This window comes from Scyliorhinus torazame, chromosome 2, assembly GCF_047496885.1.
Source record: "Scyliorhinus torazame isolate Kashiwa2021f chromosome 2, sScyTor2.1, whole genome shotgun sequence".
In the NCBI taxonomy this organism is placed as follows: domain Eukaryota; kingdom Metazoa; phylum Chordata; class Chondrichthyes; order Carcharhiniformes; family Scyliorhinidae; genus Scyliorhinus; species Scyliorhinus torazame.
The window spans coordinates 315,193,072-315,219,901 of record NC_092708.1 but is presented as its reverse complement, the minus strand read 5'-3'; the positions used below and the strand labels follow the sequence as shown (position 1 = coordinate 315,219,901).

The following is a 26,830-nucleotide window of genomic DNA, read 5'->3' as shown; positions in this document are numbered from 1 at the left end:
GCACAGTGGTTAGCACTGTTGCTTCACAGCACCAGGGACCCGGGTTCGATTCCCAGCTTGGGTCACTGTTTCTGCGGAGTCTGCACGTTCTCCCTGTGTCTGCGTGGGTTTCCTCTGGGTGCTCCTGTTTCCTCCCACAAGTCCCGAAAGACGTGCTTGTTAGGTGAATTAGACATTCTCAATTCTCTCTCTGTGTAGCCGAACAGATGCCAGAGTGTGGCGACTAGGGGATTTTCACAGTAACTTCACTGCAGTGTTAATGTAAGCCTATTTGTGAAACTAATAAAGCTTATTACTATTATGTGCTTGATAGCTGGTGCTGACAAGATGAGCCAAATGGTCTCTTTCCATGCTGTAAAACAATCTATGAGTCTCCAAGGGACTCCCCACTCCCAAACCACAGGAACCCACAAGAAACCATGCTGAGGTTTGCTTATTCTGCTCCTCACAGTGAGCTGCCCCACCTGCTGCTGGGTTATACCAACAGTAGCGGATGAGGTCCTTAAGTGGGCAGTAATTGGTCACTTTCGAACCTCAACTGGTATCATACTGTAAACTATTTGAGCCATTTTAAACTATGGAACTAAATGTAAATTACTGTAGGCAAACTACTTTGGTTTCCTATATTATCTATTCTTAAATATGAATTCTTGCTTCAATTATTTAAAATGTAATTACACCATGGTATATCAATTACATGGGACTAATTTAATGTGGGTTCAGACAGGTGGACCAATTTGGAGATTTTTGATGTAATTGTCATCTTTCCTATTATTCTGCATAGGACCGTGTCATGCCAAGAGTGATGTAAATCATTTTTCCAAAGTTATATGTCCTTGCAAGGCACAGATGCACCTCCTGTACCTCAGAATACCATGAAAAGCAATTGCCGCAAACTATCATTTCATTCCTCTCATTCGAATCTCATTAGCTATAATGCAATGAAATGAACTGCACAACCAGACTGGTGCCACTTCTACTCAATAAGCTTCACAGGGATTTAATTTATTGTGAGGCCAGCAATTTCATGCGTTAAATGTTTAGCAACAAATGAAAATGAAAGTAGAATTAACTTGGTTGCATTACCTATACAAAGAGGTGTGAAAATGGATACAATTGATTCTCATGCATTCAGTCACTGAAAGAATACAACAGTTGCTGTAAGGCCCCTTTGATTATACCATTAAAAGGAGTGTACTGACATAAATTATAAATGCCTTTTGAATTGTTTTTTGGCTGGTGTAGTATCCTTTAAGGGACTGCCTTTTTATTTTGTCCCTTAATTTGTCAATTTAGTTTTACTGGTTTGCCATAAAATAGGATGAATTAACAATGAAAAGAGCACTGAGCCCATCCAGCTCACTCTACTGTTTAGATCCACAATCAGCATCTGCCCAGATCTGTTGCCCTCCTGCCTTTGACAGCAACTCAGTATTCTTGACAACTGCTAGCATTCACAAGGCTAAGTGGCAGTCCATTTCTCATTTCATTTTAAGCATGAAATACAATTAAATGTTAACTTTCATTGCGGTGCACATCTAGGTACTGAAGCAGTATGTGTGCCGAGGAGCAATTATAAGATGGTCAATGAATATTTGAAAACAGAAATGCATTAAAATATAACTTTACTTGTAGCATCTGTACATCCTGGAATAGACGATCATTTTGCTAACATCAGACCTAACATTGGCGGTGAACATGGTCATTCCTCTCTCCCATAATCTTGGGCGGCACGGTAGCACAGTGGTTAGAACTGTTAGTTCATAGTGCCAGGAACCAGGTTTGATTCCTGGCTGGGTCACTGCCTGTGCGGAGTCTGCACGTTCTCCCGTGGCTGCGTGGGTTTCCTCCGGGTGCTCCGGTTTCCTCCCACAAGTCCCGAAAGACGTGCTGGTTAGGTGAATTGGACATTCTGAATTCTCCCTCAGTGTACCAAACAGGCGCCAGAGTGTGCCAAATAGAGGATTTTCACAGTAACTTCATTGCAGTGTTAAGTTAGACGAGCTGTCACTATTGATAAAATGCATTGCTGGTTGGCTTTGGAGTTCAATTTAAGATATAAGTTATGAACTGACCCGATTCCTGAGAGAAGGTGTTCCTGACCGCACACATGTCCTGGACCTCTAGGGCACACTTCAAGCTTAGCCTCTGGTGATATCGATATTGAGGGGATGTGGATGCTGCCGAACCCAATCTCCAAAACAAAACAGGGCATAACAGTGGCACAATGGTTCGCACTGCAGCCTCACAGCTCCAGGGAGCCGGGTTCAATTCTCAGCCTGGGTCCCTGTCTGTGTGGAGTTTGCACTTTCTCCCCATGTCTGGGTGGGTTTCCTCCGGGTGCTCCGGTTTCCTCCCACAGTCCAAAGAAGTGCAGGTTAGGTGGATTGGCCATGCTAAATTGCCCCTTACTGTCCAAAAGGTCAGGCGGGATTCCTGGGTTATGGGGATAGGGTGGAGGCGTGGGCCCAGGCAGGATGCTTTTTCCGAGGGCAGGTGCAGGCTCGATGGGCCGAATGGCCTCCTTCAGCACTGTCGAGATTCTAAGATTCTAAAACCGCGGAAGAGGCGGTGAACACCGGGCTCTGCTCCACACAATACCGTCTGGTCAGCTGTCTGTGAAACACATTTTGGGAAGGGGGGTAGTGATACAGGTCATATATATCTTCAAACAGAATGGGCTGGGGTTTACTTTTCAAGTATAAAATGAATCGGAACGAACCGGGGTTTCAAAACACACAAGTTCACCTGTGACAATCCATCGTTTTGTATGCGGGCGTGGCTGCCGTCCCAGTAAACCCAAACCGAGTATGTGTGGAGTTTGGATAGAACATCAAAACTTCCCCTCGATGTCTGAGGTGGAACTAAAACAGCACTCCCCTCTCCCCGTGCATCTTTAGTTAGGGAATACTTAACTCCACCAACTCCTCCAGTGCTTGGCGGGCCGCGGGCGAGGTGCTGCTGATGTTCAGGAATTGCGCTTTCATCCTCCACACCCTAGCTTTAAGTTCGCTTTCTTCCTTCAGTTCCAGCGCCTGGAAGACTGCAGCCCCGATCAAGAGGTAGGCGAAGTAGCCCAGGAAGAGCAGCACACAGCTCCGGGAGCAGCGACTCCGCGCGCACATCCTACCGCGTGTCTGAGGGAGCGGGCGGCCTGAGGCGAGTGGAGAGCGCTCAGTGGGTGGGAAGGGAGATGGCTAGATAACACTTCCTCTTTTAATTTCAACGCAATTCTTTCACAACTTTAACATCCCTTTCAAGTAAATAACATATTCTCTTTGGAAAGTCACTGCTGAAGTTGATCGTGCAAAAAAAGAAAAAAATCCATTCCACTGCATAATTCTCCACGGATTTCCGAAAACAATGTTTCCACTTTGGGAACTGTACCCTGCTGTTAGCGTGTGCACCGGGCTTTCCCAAGAGTGCCGCAAAGACTGAAAACAAAATAAAATTGGAAAGAGAAGTCCTCTGTTTGGGGGTGGGTGATAGCGGTGTGCTGAGTAAGGAACTGAATATCAGAGGTTGGACGCGATCTTCCGGCCTCGTTACACTCGCGCTCAGACCCAACGAGGCCGGTGAATAGCGGGAGAGGCCAAAAACGAGATCTGCGCTGGGCGGCAGACAGTTTGCGATGCAACCGGACTGCCTCCGTAGGCGAAATCGGGATCTCGCCATAGCGTGGGGAGAAACCAATTATCACCACTTAAGCCCCATATCCATACAATTAATGGAAGCCACCCCTTATCCAACAGCCTCATGTTATTCAACGGCTTCCCCAGCAAGTGTTCACTCTGGCGCCAATTAATACTCCTTTTGAAAAGCGTGAACCTGGCGGACGGGCTTCTGTGGGGAGCTGAGGAGGTGAGTAGCCATCTTTGCTCACAGACAAAGAGCCTGGGTGTGCTGGGCTTGCTGCCCCAGTGCTTGGCAGGCGTTGGGGGAACGCTCCCCAAAGGTGGGCCACCATGGGAGGGTTTGGGGAAGGGGCTGGGTGGGACACCAACAGGGGAACCCTTTGATCCCAACACCATTCTGGGGGCAACCCTTGTCCCTGCCCCTCTGCTGCACCAATCGCCCATAACTCACACCGACCGCTGAGGGCTCTGGCTGCGCGGATGCTTGGACACTATGTGGAAGGCAACACCACACACAGAGCAGCAAACCAAGGGGATGGGATACATGTCCACAGCCGGAGGCTGGATGAGGACCATGGACCGGGGGGGGGGGGTTTACGTGGAGAAATGGGCAAAGGGTCCGGAGGCCAGCCCACATTGCGGAAGAAAGTGACAGAGGCACCACCATGGTTGTGCAAGAAGTAATTTAATGTGCTGTACAATACACCATTCCCGATAGTGCCGCCGACCCAGCCCCCACCCCCTCCCCCCTACCCCGGCGCCCTTGCTGGTCCTCAACGTGCCTGACCCTCCTACCTCGACCACTATGCCTTGGTGTTCCCCAGGATGCACATCCGAGGTGGAGGCAGCCAGCTACTTACCTCGTCCCGTGGCCTTCAATGCCCTGGCAGGGGACTTCTGGGGCCGGAGGGTCCAGGCTCACACGTCGGCAGCACACGCACAGCCGTGCCACCCTGTCCAGTGTGCTGCCCACGAGATGCGGCCTCATCAGAGGCGTGAAATCCGGGAGCGATGGAGGCCACCGTCATCACTCCATGGGACGGGTCCGGGTTAGCACTCAGCGCCCCCTCCTCCCAGTCTTGTGCTAGGTAGCCAATAGGGCCATGGGGTTCACCTTGGGATGGAAGGGCAGCTGCTTTGAGCCCCGGCTTCCACTGCATCATCTGGCTCTGCCAACCCTGGTGATTCCCCATGGTCCGTACCATGGTGTCGAAGCCCTCAGCGATGCTCCTCAGTGACTGGGACAAGCTCCGCAGCGCCTCAGCCATACCCACCTGAGAGCGGGACATGACCCACAAAACCACATCAAAGTTAGTCTGGTACTGGGTCACATCTCCCAGCGAGTCAGACATTTTGCCGAGATCCTCAGCCATGGCCGTCACCGACACTGCGATGGCCTTGGACACCTTCACTCATGGTGCCGACGCCATGCACCAGGCTCTCCACTGCGATTGCCACCCTAGCAGTGTTGGCTTGGTGCCACTCCTTGCCAGCGCCATCTCCTGCGCCCGCAGTCTCTGAGACTCCTCCAAGCGACTTGGATCTGCTAGAGTGATGCTAACATCCCCCTCTGAATGTCCCGGCCACTCCCTATCATCTCTATCAACTCCGGGTAACCCACTTCCAGAGGCTCAGCATCAGACTGGGACTCAGCTGGGTCCTGGGATCCAGCAGGACTCCGACTGTTGTCTCGCCTGGGGGTTCCTGCCTCCACCTGATGTACATCAGCAGCAGTGTGATGCTCACCAGATTGTGCCCCAGGAGCCTGGTGACTAACATGTCCCACCAAGATGTGTGGAGATGCGCTGGTGGAGGATGGGGATGACAGCTGTGCCGCGACCATTATGGTAGCATCCTCGTAGCTCTCCTCCGAGGTGTTCTCCACGGAGTAAGGAGAGGGGACCACCACCCAGGATTGGCAGGCCCCGTCGGCTGGAGGACCTGCAGGAGGATGGACATGTGGTCAGTGGGAGGGATGGGTCAGTCAGTAAGTCAATCGCTACTCACATTTGACAGGTCCTCCAGGTGGAGCTTGGTGGTTCCTCACCTCTGTGGCATCCGCCAGCCTCCACGTTGGCGACCGCCCTGTCCTCAGCCACATCGGTCACCTCCAGGGTCCCGCTCCTCGAAGGGGGTGAGGATTCTCAGGTCCGGCACACATCCACCAGTCTGGGTCCTCTCTCGCCATTTGTGGGAGAGCTTTTCCTGAGGCGACACAGAGAGTGCATCATTAGCTACACGCACGGTTCAGTGGTGGGAGAGGGGGTGTGAAGGTGGGGTGGGGCTGGGAGTATGGGGGAGGGAGAGCTGGGGGTCACTTGGAGAGTTGGGGGGTGGATGCTTCCTTGGGGGTGAGGGGTGTTGGTGTCTACTCACTTGTGCTGCCCGGTGTAGGTCATTGACCATCTTCCTGCACTGCTGCCCAGTCCCCTTGGTCATGCTGCTAGAACTGACGGCTGCCGCCACCTCATCCCAGGCAGCACTGGCTGCCTTGTGGCTCACCCTCCGGGATCCCCGGGGGAACAGGACATCCCTCCTGGCCTCCACTGACTTGAGGAGCCTCCCCAGGTCAGTGTTCCCGAATCTTGGGGCTGGTCTCATTGGCGCCATTATTAGAAGCTGGCTGGGATTGGCTGAGTAAGTGCAGCTTAAGTGTTGCTCGACCTTGTTAGCAGTGGGGCGGGCGAGCACGGCCCCGATGAATCAGCTGGCGAGGCATTATTTGCAACGAGAAGCCCATGAGGCTTCGTTAAGTGGACCAATTAACGTTGAATTGTGTTGCCAGTTTCGCTGGGCCGAGTGCCGGGAAACACACGGCAATTTCCGCTCGCTAAAACACTTGGATATTTTTCCGGAAGATCGCGTCCCTTGTGTATAGCAGCCCACCAATCTAGGACTGAGGAGCCTCGGTAAAACAGACCTCAATGGAAATTGGGGGTGGGGGGGCGGGGGGGGGGAACCTAGTCATACCTAGCACAAGTTGTTGGAGGCTAATCATCTGAACCCCAGGATATTTGGACCGAGGATTTTGCTGCTGGAGCTTCTTCACAGGGCCATGTCCTACACCCAACCATCTTCAGCTGCTTGGTCAATGACCTTCCATCCATCATAATGCTAGAAGTGGGGAAGTTCGCTAAGATTGCACAGTGTTCAGTAACATTCACAATTCCTCAGATACTGAAGCAGTACGTGTCATACGCAGAAAGACCTGGACCAACATTTCAGGCTTGGGCTGCTAAGTGGGAAGTGGGAAGAGAGAAATAGAGAACCTAGTGGTGTGGTGTAACGACAGGAATCTCGCCCTCAACATCAGCTAAACTAAGGAGCTGGTCATTGACTTCAGGAAGCGAAGAATCGTACACACCCGTGTCTGCATCAATGGGGCTGAGGTGGAGATGGTTGACAGCTTAAAATTCCTAGGTGCGCACATCACCACGATCTGTCCTGGTCCACCCACGTCGACGCTATGACCAAGAAAGCACAACAGCGCCTAGAATTCCTCAGGAAACTAAGGAAATTTGGCTTGTCCACATTGACTCTTACCGATTTTTACAGATGCACCATAGAAAGCATCCTATCTGGCTGCATCACAGCCTGGTATGGCAACTGTCGACCCCAGACCGTAAGAAACTACAGAGAGTCGTGAACACAGCCCCGTCCATCACGTGAATCTACCTCCCATCCGTTGACTCTGACTGCACCTCCTGCTGCTTGGGAAAGCGGGCAGCATAATCAAAGACCCCTCCCACCCAGTTATTCTCTCTTCCAACGCCTTCCAACGGGAAGGAGATACAAAAGTCTGAGAACACGCACTAACAGATTTAAAAACAGCTTCTTCCCCGTTGTTACCAGACTCCTGAATGTCCCTTTTATGGACTGAACTGATCTCTTCACACATCTTCTCTACTGAGTAGTACTGCTTCCCCTGATGCCTGTGTCTATGTGTTTACACTGTGTATTTATTGTATGTCCTATGTTTTTCATGCATGGAACGATCTATCTGGACTGTACGCAAAACAATACTTTTCACTGTACCTCAGTACACATGACAATAAATCATATCATAGATTATCATAGAATTTACAGTACAGAAATCAAATCAAATCAAATCAACTTGAGTTTTAACTGGCCTGACGCAATTCCATTTTTTTGCCCATTCAAAGCCCCACTCAGACCCAATCTGAACCACTCCCTCATGCTAAAATGTCCACCACAGATTCCATTTTTTGAGGTATTTGCTGAATTGCCTTCTGATATTTTATTTGTGCCATACAAGTGCTAGACGATGACCATATCCAACATGAGAGAATTTTAATCTCCCCTTGACATGACAATGCTGAATCACACACCATCAACATCCATTGACCAGAAAGTGGACAGGGCCAGCCGTATAAATACTGTAGCTGCAGGAGCAGGTCAGAGGGTGGAAATTCAGTTGCAAGTAACTCACCTCCTGATTCCCCAGAGCCTGTTCACCATCAAGTCAGGTGTGTGATGGAATTCTCTCCATTTGACTAGGTAAGTGCAGCTCCATCTCCTACACCATATGGACTGTCGTGGTTCAAGAAGCCAGCTCAGCAGCACCTCACAGGTGATTAGGGAGGGGTAATAAATGCTGGCTGTAGCCAGAGATGCTGACATCCAGGGAAAGAATAAAAATTGTCTGGTGTTTTGGCACCAACACCTGAAATGATTTTCTACTTTGAATAAATATTCTTATTCGAGATGCAAACAAATTACTGGGATCTGTTTAGTGCAGTGGGGGCCGGGTATTTGAGATCCAGTAATGACAATGTGAAGGAGGCTTTAGGCTGGCTTGAGCTCCCACTGATCAATTCATAACGACTCACTTAATTTCACCAGTCCCCCAGGCAGAAGGGAAAATGCTGGAATCAAGACAAAGCCTGCTGAACATACATAACAGGCTGGTCAGCACCTGTGGAGAAAGCTCTTAACAACTGAAAATTGAAAAATAAACATTCCAGTAGAATTCAAAAGAACTACTACAAGCAGAGCAAATTAATTGAGTGAGCTGCTTGAAAGAAAAGCAGGATTCTGTTAGATGCTGTAAAAGTCCATTTCAGCGAACACAATCAAGAACATAGTTCAAAAGCCCACCAAAACTCAAAAAGCTATCCTTGTCCCTGGAGTGGTTGCGCATGTGCCCTCAGTCTGCATTGCAGCCACCCACGTATGCGCAGTTGACCCTTGAAGCCGCTCCCATGCATCTTATAATAATAATCCCTATTATTGTCATAAGTAGCCTTACATTAATGCTGTAATGAAGTTACTGTGAAAATCCCCGAGTCGCCACATTCCGGCACCTGTTCGGGTACACAGAGGGAGAATTTACAATGTCCAATTCACCTAACAGCACGTCTTTGGGGACTTGTGGGAGGAAACCGGAGCACCCGGAGGCACACACGCAGACAAGGGGAGAACGTGCAGACTCCGCACAGACAGTGACCCAAGCCGGGAGTCGAACCTGGGACCCTGGCTCTGTGAAGCAACAGTGCTAACCACAGTGCTACCATACAATGCCAGTTAGAGCACCTGTGAAAAAACATAGCCATAAAAAAGGATGACGAGTAACAGAAAAGAGGATATACATGAAAAAAGCTAATGAGATAAAACGCAAATAGTACAGCTAAAAAAAAGTCGGTTTATATTGCATTGATTGACTTGAATACAAATGTAAGCAGATGGCTTTATTTTTTGAGCCCCCTTTTGTTTCTTTGCTCTTCTTGCGTTAACCTACAATTTACATTTTGTTCGGGCCTTCCGTTGCTGGCACTTGTGCCTCTCGGTACGTCGGTCCAATATCCCCTTTTCCTTTCTGTGGTGTGGATGTTTCCCTCCCCTCTTTCTCTGGAAAGAGCACCCTGCTTAAGCCCAAGCCTCCACCCTATCACTGTTACCCAGTAACCCGACCTAACCTTTTGGACACTAAGGGGCAATTTAGCATGGCCAATCCACCTAACCTGCACATCTTTGGACTCCTGTCCTGGCTTGAGACAATTCACACCTCTTTAACCTGGACTTACCTCTCTCTCTGGATCTGTAAAGACTTAATTACCTGCAAATGCTCGCATTCAAAGTATCATCTTGCATCATTGACTTTGTCCACATATATGTTTCTGGAACCTACCTCTTCATTCACCTGAGGAAGGAGCAGTGCTCCGAAAGCTAATAATTTGAAACAAACCTGTTGGACTTTAACCTGGTGTTGTAAGACTTCTTACTGCATCTTTGAACTGTGGGAGGAAACCGGAGCACCCAGAGGAAACCTATGCAGACACGGGGAGAAAGTGCAAACTCCACACAGTCACCGGAGGCTGGAATTGAACCCGGCTCCCTGGAGCTGTGAGGCAGCAGTGCCAACCACTGTGCCACCTTGCCGCCCAAAGGGACTTGCCTGCACTGTGGGTTGCTGAGATGCAACTCCTCAGGATCCAATCGCAGAGACTCCTACAGTTCTCAGTCTTAGATGTTCTTAGCATTAGTGCGAGATTGTGATCCATCATTGTTCGCCTCACAGTCCTCAACCCGGTCCAGCCCACAGACCAATTCTACCCTCTCTCACCTCATATACTAAAGCCCCGGTCCTTCAATTATGTCCGAAATACATTGGTTGCAAACTATTTATGCATGATCTACTGGCACCCTTGATAAGGGGACAAGCAGACCAAATAAATCTCCATGTGAGGTCTGCCAAATGCTTCAAGCAACCGCACTCACACCTCTTAAACCCTACATTTAAATCCTCCTTGCATTTAAGGCTAATGTGCTCATTGCCTCCTTATTTTTTAAACAGGGGCTGTTTAGCACAGGGCTAAATTGCTGGCTTTGAAAGCAGACCTAGGCAGGCCAGCAGCACGGTTCAATTCCTGTAACAGCCTCCTCGAACAGGTGCCAGAATGTGGCGACTAAGGGCTTTTCACAGTAACTTCATTTGAAGCCTACTTGTGACAATAAGTGATTTTCATTTCATTTCATTTCATATTTGCTGCCTTCACTTCAAAATGATAAATCACCAAGGGAGGCCATTAATAGTGGACCAGACATGTCGGGCAGCCTCTGGTTTTCTGCTGTTAAGAAGATAGTGAAGAGCTTCACTCTCTCTACCCTCAAACTGTATTTGCAGTGTTAGTTGCCACTCACCGAGCAGATTTGACTCCCGTCGTGTACTCCTTGCATTCACCCACTTGTGGGAGCTACAATGACCTTGTTGAACACATTTTCAGAGTTCAGGAATGATGTATGGCCACACGGCACACTCACAAATGATGTAGAGTGCTTGATCATGCACATATGGATCACATGATGGGGATGCAGGAATAGCATCTTTTCCACGGGTTCTGGCGCTATTCATTCTTTCATATTTTATCCTGTTTATGCAGCACATGCTTGCCTAATCTGGGAGTTGATATTCCATAGTTTGTCCCTGGATGATTTTTAGTGGAGTATTGGAGAAAAAAATGCCAAGGAATCCCAAGAAAGTTGGCAATAAAAGGGGGCAAACGGATGCAATGGGGATGGGGTTGCCTTCTCAATATGGCGACCTGATCCTCGAGTGGGTTTTCGAACGGGCTGCAGGTGATGACTGCAAACATTATTAAAGTGATAGACGACAAAGTGGGCTGTTGACCCAGAATATTAGTGCCCATGCTGCAGGATACTAATTAAAGGCTCGATGAGATGGAGGAAAGAATTCTGGACATCAAAAATGTTGCTTCCTTGGCACAGTGGTTAGCACTGGGACTACAGCGCTGAGGACACGGGTTCAAATCCTGGCCCTGGGTCACTCTCCTTGTGGAGTTTGCACATTCTCCCCTGTGTCTGCGTGGGTTTCACCCCCACAACCCAAAGATGTGCTAGTTAGGTGGATTGGCCATACTAAATTGCCCCTTAATTGGAAAAAAAAATAATTGGGTACTCTAAATTTATTTTTTAAAATGTTGCTTCCTGAGCTAAAGTTTGCATTCAATCCTTGGAAAACCAGTTAAGTGGAATGTCAGGAATCTTGGAGGATCTGGAGAACTGAATCCGGAGGAAGAAGGTCTGGGTTGTTGGTCTGCCAGAAGGAGTGGAGGGTAAGATCCCCTTTTAAGGCTACCACATTTCCTTAAGATGGATGTGAAAGTTGGGTGTTTCAAGTTGGAAAGGATGCCTCTTATATAAGGGTATATCGCATCCTGTCTTTGAGGCCTAGGGAAAATCAATGTCCCAGGCACATAATCACATGCTTTGCAACTTCATCAATCACCAGAAGGTTTTGGAGGTGAGGTGTGGCAAGGCTTGGATCCACAATGAGGGCGAGGATCTAATTTTTCCTGGACATCTCGGCGGTGACACAGCAGAAGCATAGCGGCTTTGATGAAGTCAGAAAACAGCTCAGAACAACTGGAGTGACAGTCCGCAGCTTGTTGAAATATTTGGACGTTCTCCCTGTTATAGTGGCTCATATCTGATCTTATGTTGTCATATATCATGTTTTAGGGAGCTGTTAACAATTGAGCACTATGCTGAATATTTTATCTTTAAGAATCGCAGGGACCTCCATTTATGATAGCACCATTGCCAGGAGGTGGGTGAAAGGTTTTAGGCCTTCATGGGTGGGCCCAAAATGCAGGAAGTGCATTTGGCTCCTATTTTCTTTTGACTTATCTCTTATTTTTCAAGGAGCATGTCTCCTGATGGTAATGACGGCATGGCCATAGGGTTAGCCCTCTGGTCCTCACATTTGATGAGGAATGTCCCCTTAGATCTATTGTTGTTATGATTTTTTGTTGTTGTTTTGGGCTTTGTAAGGTATTGATTGGATCCTGCAATGGAACAGATAGCTCTCTTATCCGAGAAAAGGGCGCTACAGGATGCCTGTGGTGCGTTTGGTATCACTTGAGATGGGGAAGGTGTGTTTTGGTACATGTCGGAATGTGGTGCAAAAAGTCTACCCTATATTTCTTCTGGTGGATTGTGCAATAGCGATAGCTTATTTAAAACAATGCCCCGGAATGTGTGTGGAATTCTTGATCCTATTAAAAGGAAAAAGATGCTGCCCTTCCTGAAAAAGGAGAAAATGAACGTAACCTTGTGACAGGAGATTAATTTAGATGACAAGGAGCACTCAAAGCTAAAGTGGGATGAGATGGGGCAGGTTTTCTTCATCTCATTCTTGACCAGTAATAGGGAAGTAGCAATTGCGGTCAGTGAAAATGTTCCCTTCAAGGTGGAGAATTATGTGATGGGCAAGGGAGTTAGCTATGTGATTGTTAATGGCCTTGAATATGGAGAATCTGTTTTGATTATGAATTTGCATGGCACCCTAAATTATGCCCCCGGAGTTTGTTACTAAAGTGTTCATGGATTTTGTGGGACTGGCTTCAGCCTATTCTTTTGTGGGTGGGGACTTTAATTGTCACTTAAACCCCCTGGTGGATAAACGTCCAGGAACCTGAAATCCGCCCCCCTCCCCCCACCCATCAGGCAGAGCAACGTCATCGGTATAATAATAATAATCATCACTTATTGTCACAAGTAGGCTTCAATGAAGTTACTGTGAAAAGCCCCTAGTCGCCACATTCCGGCGCCTGTTCGGGGAGGCAGGTACGGGTGTTGCACCCACGCTGCTGGCCTTGTTCTGCATTACAAGCCAGCTGTTTAGCCCACTGTGCTAAACCAGACCCTTATGTATGTATATGAGGAGGTGGGGGTACTTAGATGTGTGGAGAACACCATATCCTAGAGATAAAGAATTCACAATTTTCTCTGCTCCGCATCAATGTCATACTAGAATTGACTATTTCTTCATGTTGTCCTCCTGCTCCATGGGTAGTATTGTGACCATGCTCCTGTTTTCCTTGCGTTTTTACTCGAAGGCCTCCCTGCCCAATCTAGGTCATGGCGTTTTAACATAACGTCCTTCCATAGGGATAAATCCTTTACAACGTACTTTAAGAAGGAGGTTGAGTTTTTTTACCCAATCAATTCCATTTTGTAGGAAACTTGCAAGGAGACGTTGTTAGGGACTTTCTTTTCAGTCAACAAAGGCGTAGAATGCTGGAACGTCAGCACTGATTGTATTTAGATTGTCTGAGGCGGAAAGGGAATACAGGAAGAATCCCAAGCAGAAGTTGTTGAGCGAGATTAATGTGGTTCGGGTGGTGTTTGGTGCCTTGCTGACTCAGTGGGCCGAGAGAAGTTTGAAGTTTGCAAAGCTAAAATTGTATGAATTTGGGAACATGCCAAGTAAATACTTGACTTTCTTGACTAAGAAGATGGCTGATTCGAGGGCTATCCCTGCTGTGCAAGATTCTTGGGTAATAGATTAATCAAAACTGAGGACGTTAATAAGGCATTTAGAGATTTTTATGCTGAGTTATATAAGACGGTGTCCTTCTGGGGATGTACTGACTTGTCTGAAGCGCTTCTTTTCTCAAGTTTCCTGTAGTTTTGGAGGATCAAAGGCTGATCTTAAATGCTCTTTTCTCCAAAGGTGGCAGTAGTCATTAGGAGCTCCAACCTGGTGGGGCCCCTGGGCCAGATGGTTTTTGGGTGTGAGTTTTACAGGGAATTTAAGAATTTGCTGATAGATCTGTTAATTGGCATGTATTGTCATACATTTGAGACAGGTCTGCTATCACCAACACTCCAAGAAGCAAATACTTATTTGGTTTTGAAGGCAGGCAAGAACCCAGAGGAGTGTGCTTCCTATAGGCCAATCCCGCTTCTGAACGTTGATTTGAAACTGTTGTTTAAAGTGCTGTCATGGTGTTTGGAGGAAATTCTCCTGCTGGTCACCTGGGGAGACCAGACTGTGTTCATAAAGGATTGGAATTCTTGCAACAATGTTGGAAGGTTACTGAATGTTTTCCAAGTCTTCCAAAAGCGGGTGAAGATGGGTTAGTGATTTCCTTGTACGCGAAGAAAGCTTTTGACTGGGTGGAATGGAACTACTTTGTTTATACATTGCAGAAATTTTGGCTGGGAGAGGAATATGTTAAGTGGATACAGATACCGCATCGTAGTCCCATGACAACAGTGCTTATGAATGGTTACAGATCCGAGAATCTTAGCCTTCAGAGAGGGACGAGGCAGGGGTGTCCCTTATCTCCCTTGCTGTTCGCATTGGCTTTCGAGCTTTTGGCCAACGCTATTGGACAAGATCCGTTGGTTTTTGGGTTGCATAGTGTGGGGGGAAGCAGCATAAGATCATTCTTCACATTGATGATGTGCTGCTATTTGTATCAAGCCAGACATCCGGGTCCCGCTATTATTATTGTGGTAGATAGGTTTAACATTTTCTCTGGTAATAAGATTAATTTCACAAAATCTGAGGCAATGCTGTAGCCATTTGGGATGGCCACTTCCAACTAGGTGCAGAGGAACTCGCAAAGACTGGCGGGTAAAATGGACAAGCCAAGAATCAGGCAGGCTCAGAGCCTGAAATGCATATTTGTCAGCAAAAGTCCAGACGGTATCGAAACTCCGTCCCATTAGCATGTTAATCAGGCCGATTAGCATTTGATGGCCCATCTTCCCCAAAACAAAGGACTGGTAGTCAAGCAACCGGGACAGTCCCAGACATTTCGGCGCCACTCCCTGTTTAAGGGAAACACAAACAACGGGGTCAGTGACCGCTTGGGACACGCCCAGCCATCCAGATCCCCGCCCACGCCCACTTATTGGTTAAGGAATTGAACGGCGTGATCAGGGATCACCCAATTTATAAGGCCCAAATCGAAGGACCGCCCAAAAGAGCGCGAAAACCCCCTGAGTATAAGAAGAAGAGTTTGCCATATGTTCGCTCTCTTTTGGCCTTGGTACCCCGGTCACAGCCATCGCCAATTGCAGCAACACCAGAAGCGAGTCCAAGTTCAATGCCCACTACCAGACGGATGAGCCCAGCTGAGCAGCAGTTACTCCTTCGAACCCGAGCGATCCAGAATTGAACAGCGGCCACTGTTTTCTGACCTAAGCCGGATGCCCGAAGTTAAGTACAGGTCGTCTTAGTTGATAGGTGTAGTTAACTAGTAGTGTTTTTGTTGCATGACTAATTGTGTGTAAATAAAGTACCCTTGACCTTGAGCTAACTAACTGGTGTTTGGCTCTTTGATCGATAGCCGGTTGAAACTTGTGGTGGTATCATTCGATACCTGGCAACTGTAAGCATTCGGACATAGATAGCATAGAAAGAAAAGCAAATTCACTGATTGCCCTAATTGGAACAGAGCCACAGAAAAGACCAAGTAGAAAAAGAATCGGCAACAATGCCAGTAGGAGGGCTAAGAGGTAGAGCATCCCCTCTTGCTAACTTCCCAGCCAGATGATCCCCTTCAGGGTTTACTTACCTGGCTATTGTAATTACCCCCTTCTTTAAGCAACTGTATGGGACCAATTTCCCTCAGTTGAATGTGTCTATTATGGGGGACTTGATTCCTTGGTCCTCTCTACTGATAGCGTGACTGGGTGGGATTGCATTGATTAAGATGGATGTGTTGCCAAGATTGTTGTATCCTTTGTGATGTTGCCAATCTTATTGTCTACTGGGGCCTTGAAGGAGATCAATGGAAGGCAACTCGTTTGTATTGAACAAAAAGATGCCTCGTTTGATGTTGACCAAGTTGCAGCTCCCAGGTTCTCAGGGGGGATTGGGAGTGCAGAACAATAAAATGTACTAATTAGCATCTCAGCTTCAGTTCATAGGGAATTGGTTTAGAGACGACCCCACCTCCATTTGGCTCGATGTTGAAGCAGACCAGTCAGTGTATCATTTACAGGCCTAAGTGTTTTATGGGTAAGTAGTGATAAGGCCCAGTTTATGCTAAAATGACTTACTCTAGGTATGTTGGGAAATTTGGTCAACTTCAAATGACAATATTCAGAGATTTTGTGAACTGACTTATTTAAGGAAAGTTTGCAACATACGGAAATAGGAGTTTGCAATACCCACATCGCAAGTTTAAACAGGAACTTTATAATTGTCAGAATCTGCACCTGCGACCACAATGTCTGAATACTGGAAAGCCGTTGTCTGATGGATGGACCTGTGGTTAGAAGATAGACTTCATTCGGCATCTCGGAGCAGAACACAAGGATTGGACCTGTCTGTGGAATACGCAGTGCAGAAAAATATAAGAATCAGAGATCTGAGACTATTTGTTTAGTGACGGCCCATGGGACCCACCTCGCACACGAAACTCACTGAGTGAAGGCTCAGCGAACAGAAGAGACCTCCGAAAAAAATCTGGCCATTTCAGAGAGGTAATATCTACTTATGTCTAAAGCTGTGAGTCTTGAGAGAGATTGTGACCACTTGTAGAGTATTTGATGCAGGTTTAGTGAATAAAATTGTGTTGAATCTTAAGTCCAGAGTGTGTGTTTGATATGTAACTGTTCGACCTCTTGAAACAGTACAGAGACCAATTGGAATTGGGTTCTTTGTTCCTAATTCTGGATCTTTCAGGTAGGAGAATTATTGATGTTAATGAAAAAAAGGCTGTATAACATCCAAACTTTTCAGCTCAGAAAAATACTCTCTACTCCTGGATCAGTGACAAGTATCCTTCGATTCAAAATTGGCGTAAAATAGTTGTGGATTGTATTCCTAAGGAATTCCTGACTTTTGTACTCTGTTCTAAGTCAGATACATTCTGTAAAGTGTGGGACTCCAATCTCAAATGTATAGCTCTGCTCTGTCTGACCGGCTCCTACAAGGTTTACCATGAGCCATTTGCAAGTCTTGACTTTGTTATGTAATTCTGCCATGTTTGTATGGCCTTATCTTCTTTCCCTCCCCATTCTATGATCGATCTGTTGTGCAATTAGAGGCGAGGCACTTAAGGACCATAATTCTGAGGTTATCCTCTCTTTTTCTCTGTTTTTTTGAAAGTTGCATTAACTAAAAATCATAAAACTAATAAAAATATATATTTTAAAAATGTGAGAGTATTGACTAAGCACTTTGTTGATAATGTGAGAGAACTAAATATATGAGTTCTTGATCAGACTCAGATAGGGATCCAAATTCCGCATCCTTAAATGTCCATGACCACTGAAGCAACTAGCAGCAAGATGGAATCCAGAATACTTCCAAATTGTGCAAGTGAACACAGTTACAAATGCCCAAACTATATACAATGATTTTACATCTGTGCCATCAGAGTGCCTTCAATATTTCTTAATCTTTCGTTGCCTCCTGCTATGTCTCGGTGCAGCTGAAGTGGAGGCAGCCTGCTGACTGCTGTGCCCTGTTGACTGTGAGGACTTTGATGGCCATTTTATGGTGGCCTGAGGCCTAGGCGGCCTTGGACTGGTAAGGATCTCCTGCTCAGGTGCAAGCACACTCTCCTTGGCCTGATCAACTGGAAGCGAAAGGGTCATTGGCAGAGGGGAGGTGGAGCGGAGTGTCCTGGGCTAAATCCCCCGGCACGCCTGGCTGGAGTTCCTCATCTCTGAGGTCTGTGGATGCCCAATGGAACCTCCCTGACTCCTTGAGGAGAAGGAGCCCTTGGAGGAAAGTTGAGGTGCTCCCCCGCCCCCCCCCCCCTGCCCCCTGCCCCCCTCCTCCACCCCACCTAGCCACTGCAGCACTGGATCAATGCCCAGAGCAATGGACTACAGGTCCCAACACATGACCAGCAGCCACTGTGCACTCTGCTGGACCTGGGTCTCCAAGTTGGCCATCGCCCTTTTAATGGAAGCAGCCTAGCACTCACATGCCATAGCAAATTACACCAGCGAGAACATGGCAGACTCCTCCAGTCTTTGATCCAGTCTGCGCATGACCTCTGGCAACTGTGCCTGATGTTCTCCTAACTGTCTCTGCACCTCCAACATGTGTGTCTTAGAGCTCAGTCCAGAGGCTCATTATCTGCATGAGGTTCAGCTAGGGCCTGGGTGCCTGGTCTCTAGCAGTTCTCTGCTTGTCAGAGTCTTTGGCTGTCACAGCATTCACCACGTCTGGACCCATGTCTGTGACCCCCAAGGCACCGCTAGATAATAGACCCACCAAATTAACTATATCTGTGCTGATGGAAGGTGCAGGTGAACACTGTAATGGTGCATCCTCTGAGGCTTCTGAGGCATCCTCCTCATAGGTGGAGTTGGGACTATGGCCGGTCCAGGTTGCTGCGCTGAACCATTTCGTCCTAGTGCCTGGAATGGGGAAAAAAACATTAATGAGTGACGAAGCAGGCTCCTTAATTAGATATATATATCTCAATCAGTGGGCACATCTGATACTGCAGACTGGAAGCATTCTCACTGGTTTCCTAGAGGGGGGAGGGGGCCCTGTCTCGCCCTCAGTGCACCTATTGTAATGTTCTGACCCGAGTGGCCTGCACCTCAAAGGAGATGATGGGCGGGATTCTCCGCGAACCGGTAGGAGGGGCTACTCCGGCGCCGAGGAGTGCCGTGAACCACTCTGGCGTCGGGCCACCCCAAAGGTGCAGATTCCTCCGCACCTTCAGGGTCTAGGCCGGCACCGGAGTGTTTGGAGTCGCGCCAGCCGGCGCAGAAGGGCCTCCGCCGGCCGGCGCGAGTTGGCGCATGCGCGAGAGCGCCAGAGTGTGCTGGCGTCATCCCAGCGCATGTGCAGGGGGGTTCTTCTCCCCACCGGCCATGGCTGAGATTGACAGCAGCCGGTGCGGAGGTAAAGAGTGCCCCCACTGCACAGGCTCGCCCGTGGATCGGTGGGCCCTGATCGCAGGCCAGGCCACCGTGGGGGCACCCCCCCAGGGCCAGATTGCCGCCGCCCGCCCCCCCCCCCCCCCCCCACCCCGAGGACTCTGCAGGCCGCCTGTGGAGCCAGGTCCCGCCGGTAAGGACCTGTTGTGATTTACGCCGGCGGGACCCACCGAAAACTGGCGGCCACTCGGCCGATCTCGGGCCGAAGAATCACCGGGGTGGGGTGGGGGGCGCTGCCAGCAGCCCCCGCCAAAACCCCTGTGCCGGAGAATTCGGCAGCCGGCGGGGGAGGGATGATTCTGTTGTTCAGAATTCACCTCTGGCCCTGCAACAGTAACACCTGCTGTAGTTACAATGACTTACGCGAGACGAGAAGTGATGAAGTCGATCAAGGCTTTATTAAGCGAGACTTGTCCCCAGCAGCTCAGCGACAGAATGAAGCTGCGGGGAGAAGCTCGGGCTCTTATACTCCGCCTTCAGGGCGGAGCCAGAAGTCGGCAGATCCAACCAGGACCCAGGACCTGTCAGCCAATAGCATCTCCGCTTCACAGGTCCCACATGACCCCTAATACATACCACCACATTCACCCCTTGTTAAAAAGGAACCCGGCGGGGTGGTGGTTCGCATGGTGGTAGGGGTTTACAAGGCTGGCCCTGGAACAAATTGCGGACAGTGTTAATACAGCTTTAGCCCTACACTGGGCTATGTACAGGTTTGTGAGAACTATTTACAATATGAGCAAAAAAAAATTTTTTTTGTTACAACAACATTCTTGCTTTTCTTGGTGTCACGCGGATTCCACGAGTCGAGCGGGCGGTCTGGTCTTCCTTGTTGATTGCCTCAGCCCCGGTGGTGGTGCAGGTGCTTGCTCGGGCATTGTCGTCTCCGGGAGCGTTTAGCTGTTTGTTCCTGTTTTACTCCTGGGCGGGCACGGGAGGAGGACCGATCCTCCCAGGAAGGGGGCGGTCGCGGGGTGCGGCAGTGGCAGGGAGGGGGTGATCGTGTCGGGGGTGTGTGTGTGTTTCCGGCGTGCGCCAGGTCCCACAGGGAGACCATGTCCTGTCAGCCGTCGGGGTACGCCACGTAGGCGTACTGCAGGTTCGCGTGGAGAAGGTGAACCCTCTCGACCAACGGGTCCGATTTGTGCGCCCGCACATGTTTCCGGAGCAAGATGGGTCCTGGGGCCGCCAGCCAGGTCGGCAGCGACGTTTCGGAGGAGGACTTCCTGGGGAAGACAAGGAGGCGCTCATGAGGCGTTTGGTTAGTGGTGGTACACAGCAGCGACCGGATGGAGTGGAGAGCGTCCGGGAGGACCTCCTGCCACCGGGAAACTGGGAGATCCCTGGACCGTAGGGCCAGTAGGACGGTCTTCCAGACCGTGCCATTCTCCCTCTCTACTTGCCCGTTCCCCCGGGGGTTGTAGCTGGTCGTCCTGCTCGAGGCTATGCCCTTGCTGAGCAGGAACTGGCGCAGCTCGTCACTCATGAAGGAGGACCCCCTGTCGCTATGGATATACGCGGGCAACCGAACAGTGTGATATGGTGCCAAGGGCTTTAATGACTGTGGCCGCTGTCATGTCGGGGCAGGGGATGGCGAAGGGGAAACGGGAGTATTCGTCCACCATGTTCAGGAAGTATTTGTTGCGGTCGGTAGAGGGGAGGGGCCCTTTGAAATCCAAACTGAGGCGTTCAAAGGGGCAGGAAGCCTTGATCAGGTGCGCTCTATCCGGCCTGAAAAAGTGCGGTTTGCACTCTGCGCAGATGTGGCAGTTCCTGGTGACTGTACGGACCACCTCCACAGAGTAGGGGAGGTTGCGGGACTTTACGAAATGGTAGAATCGAGTGACCCCCGGGTGGCAGAGGTCCTTGTGGAGGGCTTGGAGGCGGTCTATTTGTGCGTTGGCACATGTGCCGCGGGATAGGGCATCGGACGGCTCGTTCAGCTTTCCGGGACGATACAAGATCTCATAATTGAAGGTGGAGAGCTCGATCCTCCACCTTAAGATCTTGTCATTCTTAATTTTGCCCCGCTGTGCATTATCAAACATGAAGGCTACCGACCGTTGGTCGGTGAGGAGAGTGAATCTCCTGCCGGCCAGGTAATGCCTCCAATGTCGCACAGCTTCCACTATGGCTTGGGCTTCCTTTTCCACTGAGGAGTGGCGGATTTCTGAGGCGTGGAGGGTCTGGGAGAAAAAGGCCATGGGTCTGCCCGCTTGGTTAAGGGTGGCCGCCAGAGCTACATCCGATGCATCGCTCTCGACCTGGAAGGGGAGGGACTCGTCGATGGCGCGTATCGTGGCCTTTGCGATATCCGCTTTGATGCGGCTGAAGGCCTGGCGAGCCTCTGTCGACAGGGGGAAGGTAGTGGACTGTATTAGTGGGCGGGCCTTGTCTGCGTACTGGGGGACCCACTGGGCGTAATATGAAAAGAAGCCCAGGCAGCGTTTCAGGGCTTTGGAGCAGTGGGGGAGGGGAAATTCCATAAGGGGGCGCATGCGTTCGGGGTCGGGGCCTATTATTCCATTGCACACGACGTATCCCAGGATGGCCAAACGGTTTGTGCTAAAAACACATTTTTCCTCGTTATATGTGAGGTTCAGGGCGTTAGCGGTCTGGAGGAACTTTTGGAGGTTGGCGTCGTGGTCCTGCTGATGGTGGCCGCAGATGGTTACGTTGTCGAGATACGGGAACGTGGCCTGCAACCCGTGCTGGTCAACCATTCGGTCCATCTCCCGTTGGAAGACCGAAACCCCGTTCGTGACGCCAAATGGGACCCTTAGTAAGTGGTATAGACGCCCGTCTGCCTCGAAGGCAGTGTACTTGCGGTCACCTGGGCGGATGGGGAGCTCGTGGTAGGCGGACTTGAGGTCCACGGTGGAAAAAAACCTTATACTGGGCAATCCGATTGACCATGTCGGATATGCGGGGGAGAGGGTACGCATCTAGCTGCGTGTACCTGTTGATGGTCTGACTATAGTCTACGACCATCCTTTGCTTCTCCCCGGTCTTTACGACTACCACCTGGGCTCGCCAGGGACTATTGCTGGCCTGGATTATGCCTTCCTTCAGCAACCGCTGGACTTCAGACCGAATAAATATCCGGTCCTGGGCGCTGTACCGTCTGCTCCTAGTGGTGACGGGTTTGCAATCCGGGGTGAGGTTTGAAGACAAGGACGGCGGTTCAACCTTGAGAGTTGCGAGGCCGCAGATAGTGAGTGGGGGTATTGGGCCGCCGAATTGGAATGTTAGGCTCTGAAGGTTACATTAGAAGTCTAATCCCAGTAATGTGGGCGTGCAGAATTGGGGCAGGACGTAGAGCCTGTAGTTCTTAAACTCCCTCCCTTGCACCATTAGGTTTGCGATGCAGAACCCTTTGATCTCTACGGAATGGGATCCTGCAGCTAGGGATATCTTTTGCGTGCTTGGATGGATGGTCAGAAAACAGCGTCTTACCGTGTCTGGGTGAATAAAACTTTCCGTGCTCCCGGAGTCGATCAGGCATGGCATCTCGTATCCGTTGACCAGCACGGTTGTTGTCATCATCTGGAGCGTCCGGGGCCGCGATTGATCCAGTGTCACCGAAGCCAGTCGTGGTAGTAGTGTCGCGGCATCTTCTTCGGACCCCGTGGAGCCGTCGATGCTGGGGTCCTTTGTTGTCAACCAAGATGGTGGCGTCCATGAATCGCACGCGGCCGGAGGTGGACAAAATGGCCGCCCCCATGGGTCGCACGTGGTCGGGGGTGGACAAAATGGCTGCCCCCATGAATCACACGTGCCTGGGGGGCCATAAGATGGCGGCGCCCATCCTCCCCTCGTGGTGCCCGGGACCCAAAATGGCGGCGCACGCGGGTCGCACATGGGAGGTTGGGGGGGTGTTTGGGATGTGCTGGCCCCGTTCTTCTCCGGGGATTACGGCGACCCCCCGGAACCGGCACACTGCCGCGTAATGGCCCTTCTTGCCGCAGCTTTTACAAATAGCTGCGCGGGCCGGGCAGCACTGCCGTGGTGTTTTGTTTGTCCGTAGAAATAGCAGCGGGCCCCCCCGGGATGGTCTTGCGCTTTAACCGCGCAAGCTTGCGAGGGGGGGGTGCCGGGGAGTTGGTCGTGACGGGGGTCCACGGAGCCCAAGGTGCTGCCGCGCGGTCGGGGCTGTAGGCGCGGGCGTTTTGTGAGGCCACATCTAGGGAAGCTGCAAGGGCCCGTGCCTTTGAGAGTCCTAGCGACTCTATTTCTAAAAGTCTTTGACGAATTTGGGGAGAGTTCATACCTGCCACAAATGCATCATGAATTAGCAGGTCCATGTGTTCGATCGCGTTCACCGGCGGGCAGCTGCAGCCTCGTCCCAAAATTAGCAGCGCGGCGTAGAATTCCTCTAGCGATTCTCCGGGACTATGCCGTCTCGTCGCGAGTTGGTGGCGCGCGTAGACCTGGTTCACGGGCCGAACGTAGATGCCCTTCATCAATGCGAGCGCCGTTGGGAAATCCTCTGCGTCTTCTATTAGAGAGTACATTTCCGGGCTTACCCTCGAATGCAGGACCTGCATTTTCTGCTCTTCTGTGATCCGGCCGGGGGCCGTTCGGAGGTAGCCTTCAAAGCATGCTTGCCAGTGTTTGAATACTGCTTCCGAGTTCGCTGCGTGGGGGCTGATCCGCAGACATTCCGGGGCGATCCGGAGTTCCATAGTCTTTTAAGCTCGCTTAATAAATTGTAGCGCACAATGACTTACGCGAGACGAGAAGTGATGAAGTCGATCTAGGCTTTATTAAGCGAGACTTGTCCCCAGCAGCTCAGCGACAGAATGAAGCTGCGGGGAGAAGCTCGGGCTCTTATACTCTGCCTTCAGGGCGGAGCCAGAAGTCGGCAGATCCAACCAGGACCCGGGACCTGTCAGCCAATAGCATCTCCGCTTCACAGGTCCCACATGACCCCCTAATACATACCAGCTATGGCTGTTCTTCTGCAGAAAGGCAGATGGATTGATTGTGATGCCAATGGTTACATGAATATTTCAGAAGCATGCATGCTATTGGCAGCTGCCGAGCCCTCCCCAGGCAAGTGATTAAGAAGCCTGTTGTCCTGCTACTGATATGCCTGACACCCATTCAGTGCAGATGTCCCATCTGCTGCTGATTATTGCAACCTAAACTCCTGAGTGACATTTCTGGGCACTTGTGCGCTTAGACTGCCTGATGCCTTTATGAGAATGTCAGTTTGCAGTGAGTAGACCATACACGTATCCTGACATTGCTGGGTGTCTGTGCTGGATCCCCTGGGTGCTGCAACCTCCATCCAGGCCACAGTGGTGAGACGGGAGGACCGCCTGCTGCCTTTCCTGGGTGGCCTGGAGGAGAGACTGCAGAATGGCTTCTCTTTCTTCTCTGGGACATTTGCCTTCAGTGTTCAGTGCAAGATTGTGCATGGTCAGCCATCCTGACCCCCAGCAGGAAATACTCCCAGTTCCGTGCCTGCCACTGAGTTTAGGCTGCAGAGCTGCAGATTTGGCGCTGTTACAGAATGTTACACAGATGCAGTTTCAGTCTCAGTGTGTATGTGCAGGAAGTGCACCTGCCAGTGTTATGACAAAAATAAACACAGCCAAAAATTAAAACTACTGCTGTGAGGTTCTCTACTCTCTCCATTCGACTTCTCCCTGAACTTGCAACACTTTAATTGAACCAGCTGGTTCATGATGCAGAGCAAGGCCAGCAACGTGGGTTCAATTCCCACCCGGCTGAGGACATTCATGAAGGCATCGCTTTCTCAACCTTGGCCCTTGTCTGAGGTGTGGTGATCCTCAGGTTAAAATCACCACCAGTCAGCTCTCCTCCTCAAAGGGGAAAGCAGCCTATGGTCATCCGGGACTATGGCAACTTAACCTTACATTAATCTAACCACTAACATCGTGAAACCGATGTCAAAGTGATTGTTTTGTCATGGCAAAAGTTCATCTGCCTATCCAAACATAACTTTCTGACAAGTTCTCCTGAATGCCCCATAACTCCACTACAGTACGCAAAGCCATCAGCTACCAACTTTTATTGATTGCATTTCTTCTGATGATCTCCCAAGTTTGTAGTTCCTGCACGCACACAGTCTATTTTCACCTCCTTCCTAGTACACATAAAATTGCCGTGACCTTGAGCTTCCTCAAACTTACCACTTGAACTCTTCCTGCCACACAGTGTTCCAACAAAGTTCAAACCAACCTTCAAGAATAATATCTAATTTTTCATTCATATTTTTCTTCTGAATGTTTCCCAGCTCCCTTAATATTGAGTCATTTCAGATTTTGGCTCTACCTTTAGCAGAGATGATTGGTGAAATAGGGTGGATTTGATAGTGTCAAAGGGGGATGTATTTGTATTTTATTGTATAAGGCACAGGAGACCCATTACTAAAACTTGGACTCTTCCAGCTCATCAGGTTTCTGTATTGTTTTGTATTTATTAAATTGCTCCCATTGTTTTCTGACTGGGAACTAGTAAAACTCATCCAAAATTATAGCACTGTTTCCCTTTGGGTAGTTTATACTCATAAAAGTTAGAACAGAGAGCGGGCAATTACTTTTGATATACAAGTTTGAAAACGACTGCTTATGGGGTTAAATTACTGCATCTAAAGGAGTCTTATGTTAGTTTTGGACTCTGGATTGTATACATCCATAAATCACCTTTCATCATCCTTTATTCTGTCAGCAAATACAGAAACTGGAATTGCAACAGTACCAAGTAAGAGTGACAAATTATTGCTGCTATCACCATTCAAATGTGTTTGTGTAGTTAAATCAAAAGTTTACTTTGAAGCTTCAGCTGTAGAATAAGAAAATCCTGTCGTCCAACTGAGAAAAAGAGAGAAAATGAAATGCTGGAAATAAATTCCACAGTATTGTATGCACATGGTTTTTTTTCAATTCAATTGTAATTCTAAAAAATCTAAAGCGAAATTCAATTTAAATCCTCCATAAAGTTGACAAGCATGGGTGAGTGGTTAACAGCCAGGATGGATTTGTTAAAGGTGGGTTTAACCAAGCTAATAGAGGCCAGCAATTTTCTCAGTTTTTGTCCCATTCACTCGTGTAACTTTGGCAGAGCTTCTGCTGATGTGTGTAAATGGGATTTCTAACAATTATCTGCCAAATTGTTGGCAGCGGTACAGGGTAACACCTGAGGAAGTCTCCATGGCCATAAAGTTTATCACAAAAGGTTTGTTAGAAAAAGAACAGGTGAATAGTGAAAGGGAAAATGCAGCAATGCGGATAGAAAGTTGGTTCACTGAAGCGAAGGGCTGAATTTTAATATGGTGGAGTGTTAGCAGGTGGTGGGTTACAACTGGTGAAATAATAATAAATCACTTATTGTCACAAGTAGGCTTCAATTAAGTTACTGTGAAAAGCCTCTAGTCGCCACATTCCGGCGCCTGTTCGGGGATTGCCGGTACGGGAATTGAACCAGCGCTGCTTCCTTGTTCTGCATTACAAGCCAGCTGTTTAGCCCACTGTGCTAAA

At 49.3% G+C, this 26,830-nt stretch overlaps 1 protein-coding gene across 1 annotated transcript in view; it reads right to left on the bottom strand.

The window, feature by feature from the left end:
• Positions 1–3,149, bottom strand: part of LOC140399701 (potassium channel, subfamily K, member 16-like) — a 31,611-nt gene extending 28,462 nt beyond the window's left edge. Inside the window, exons 1-2 of the mRNA XM_072489235.1 lie at positions 2,917–3,149; position 1,364 (exon numbers count right to left, since the gene is read on the bottom strand). Of these exons, the coding sequence (XP_072345336.1) occupies position 1,364; positions 2,917–3,125 (210 nt within the window). The 5' untranslated portion in view covers positions 3,126–3,149. The remainder of the gene's footprint in view (positions 1–1,363; positions 1,365–2,916) is intronic.
• Positions 3,150–26,830: the final 23,681 nt, after the last annotated feature.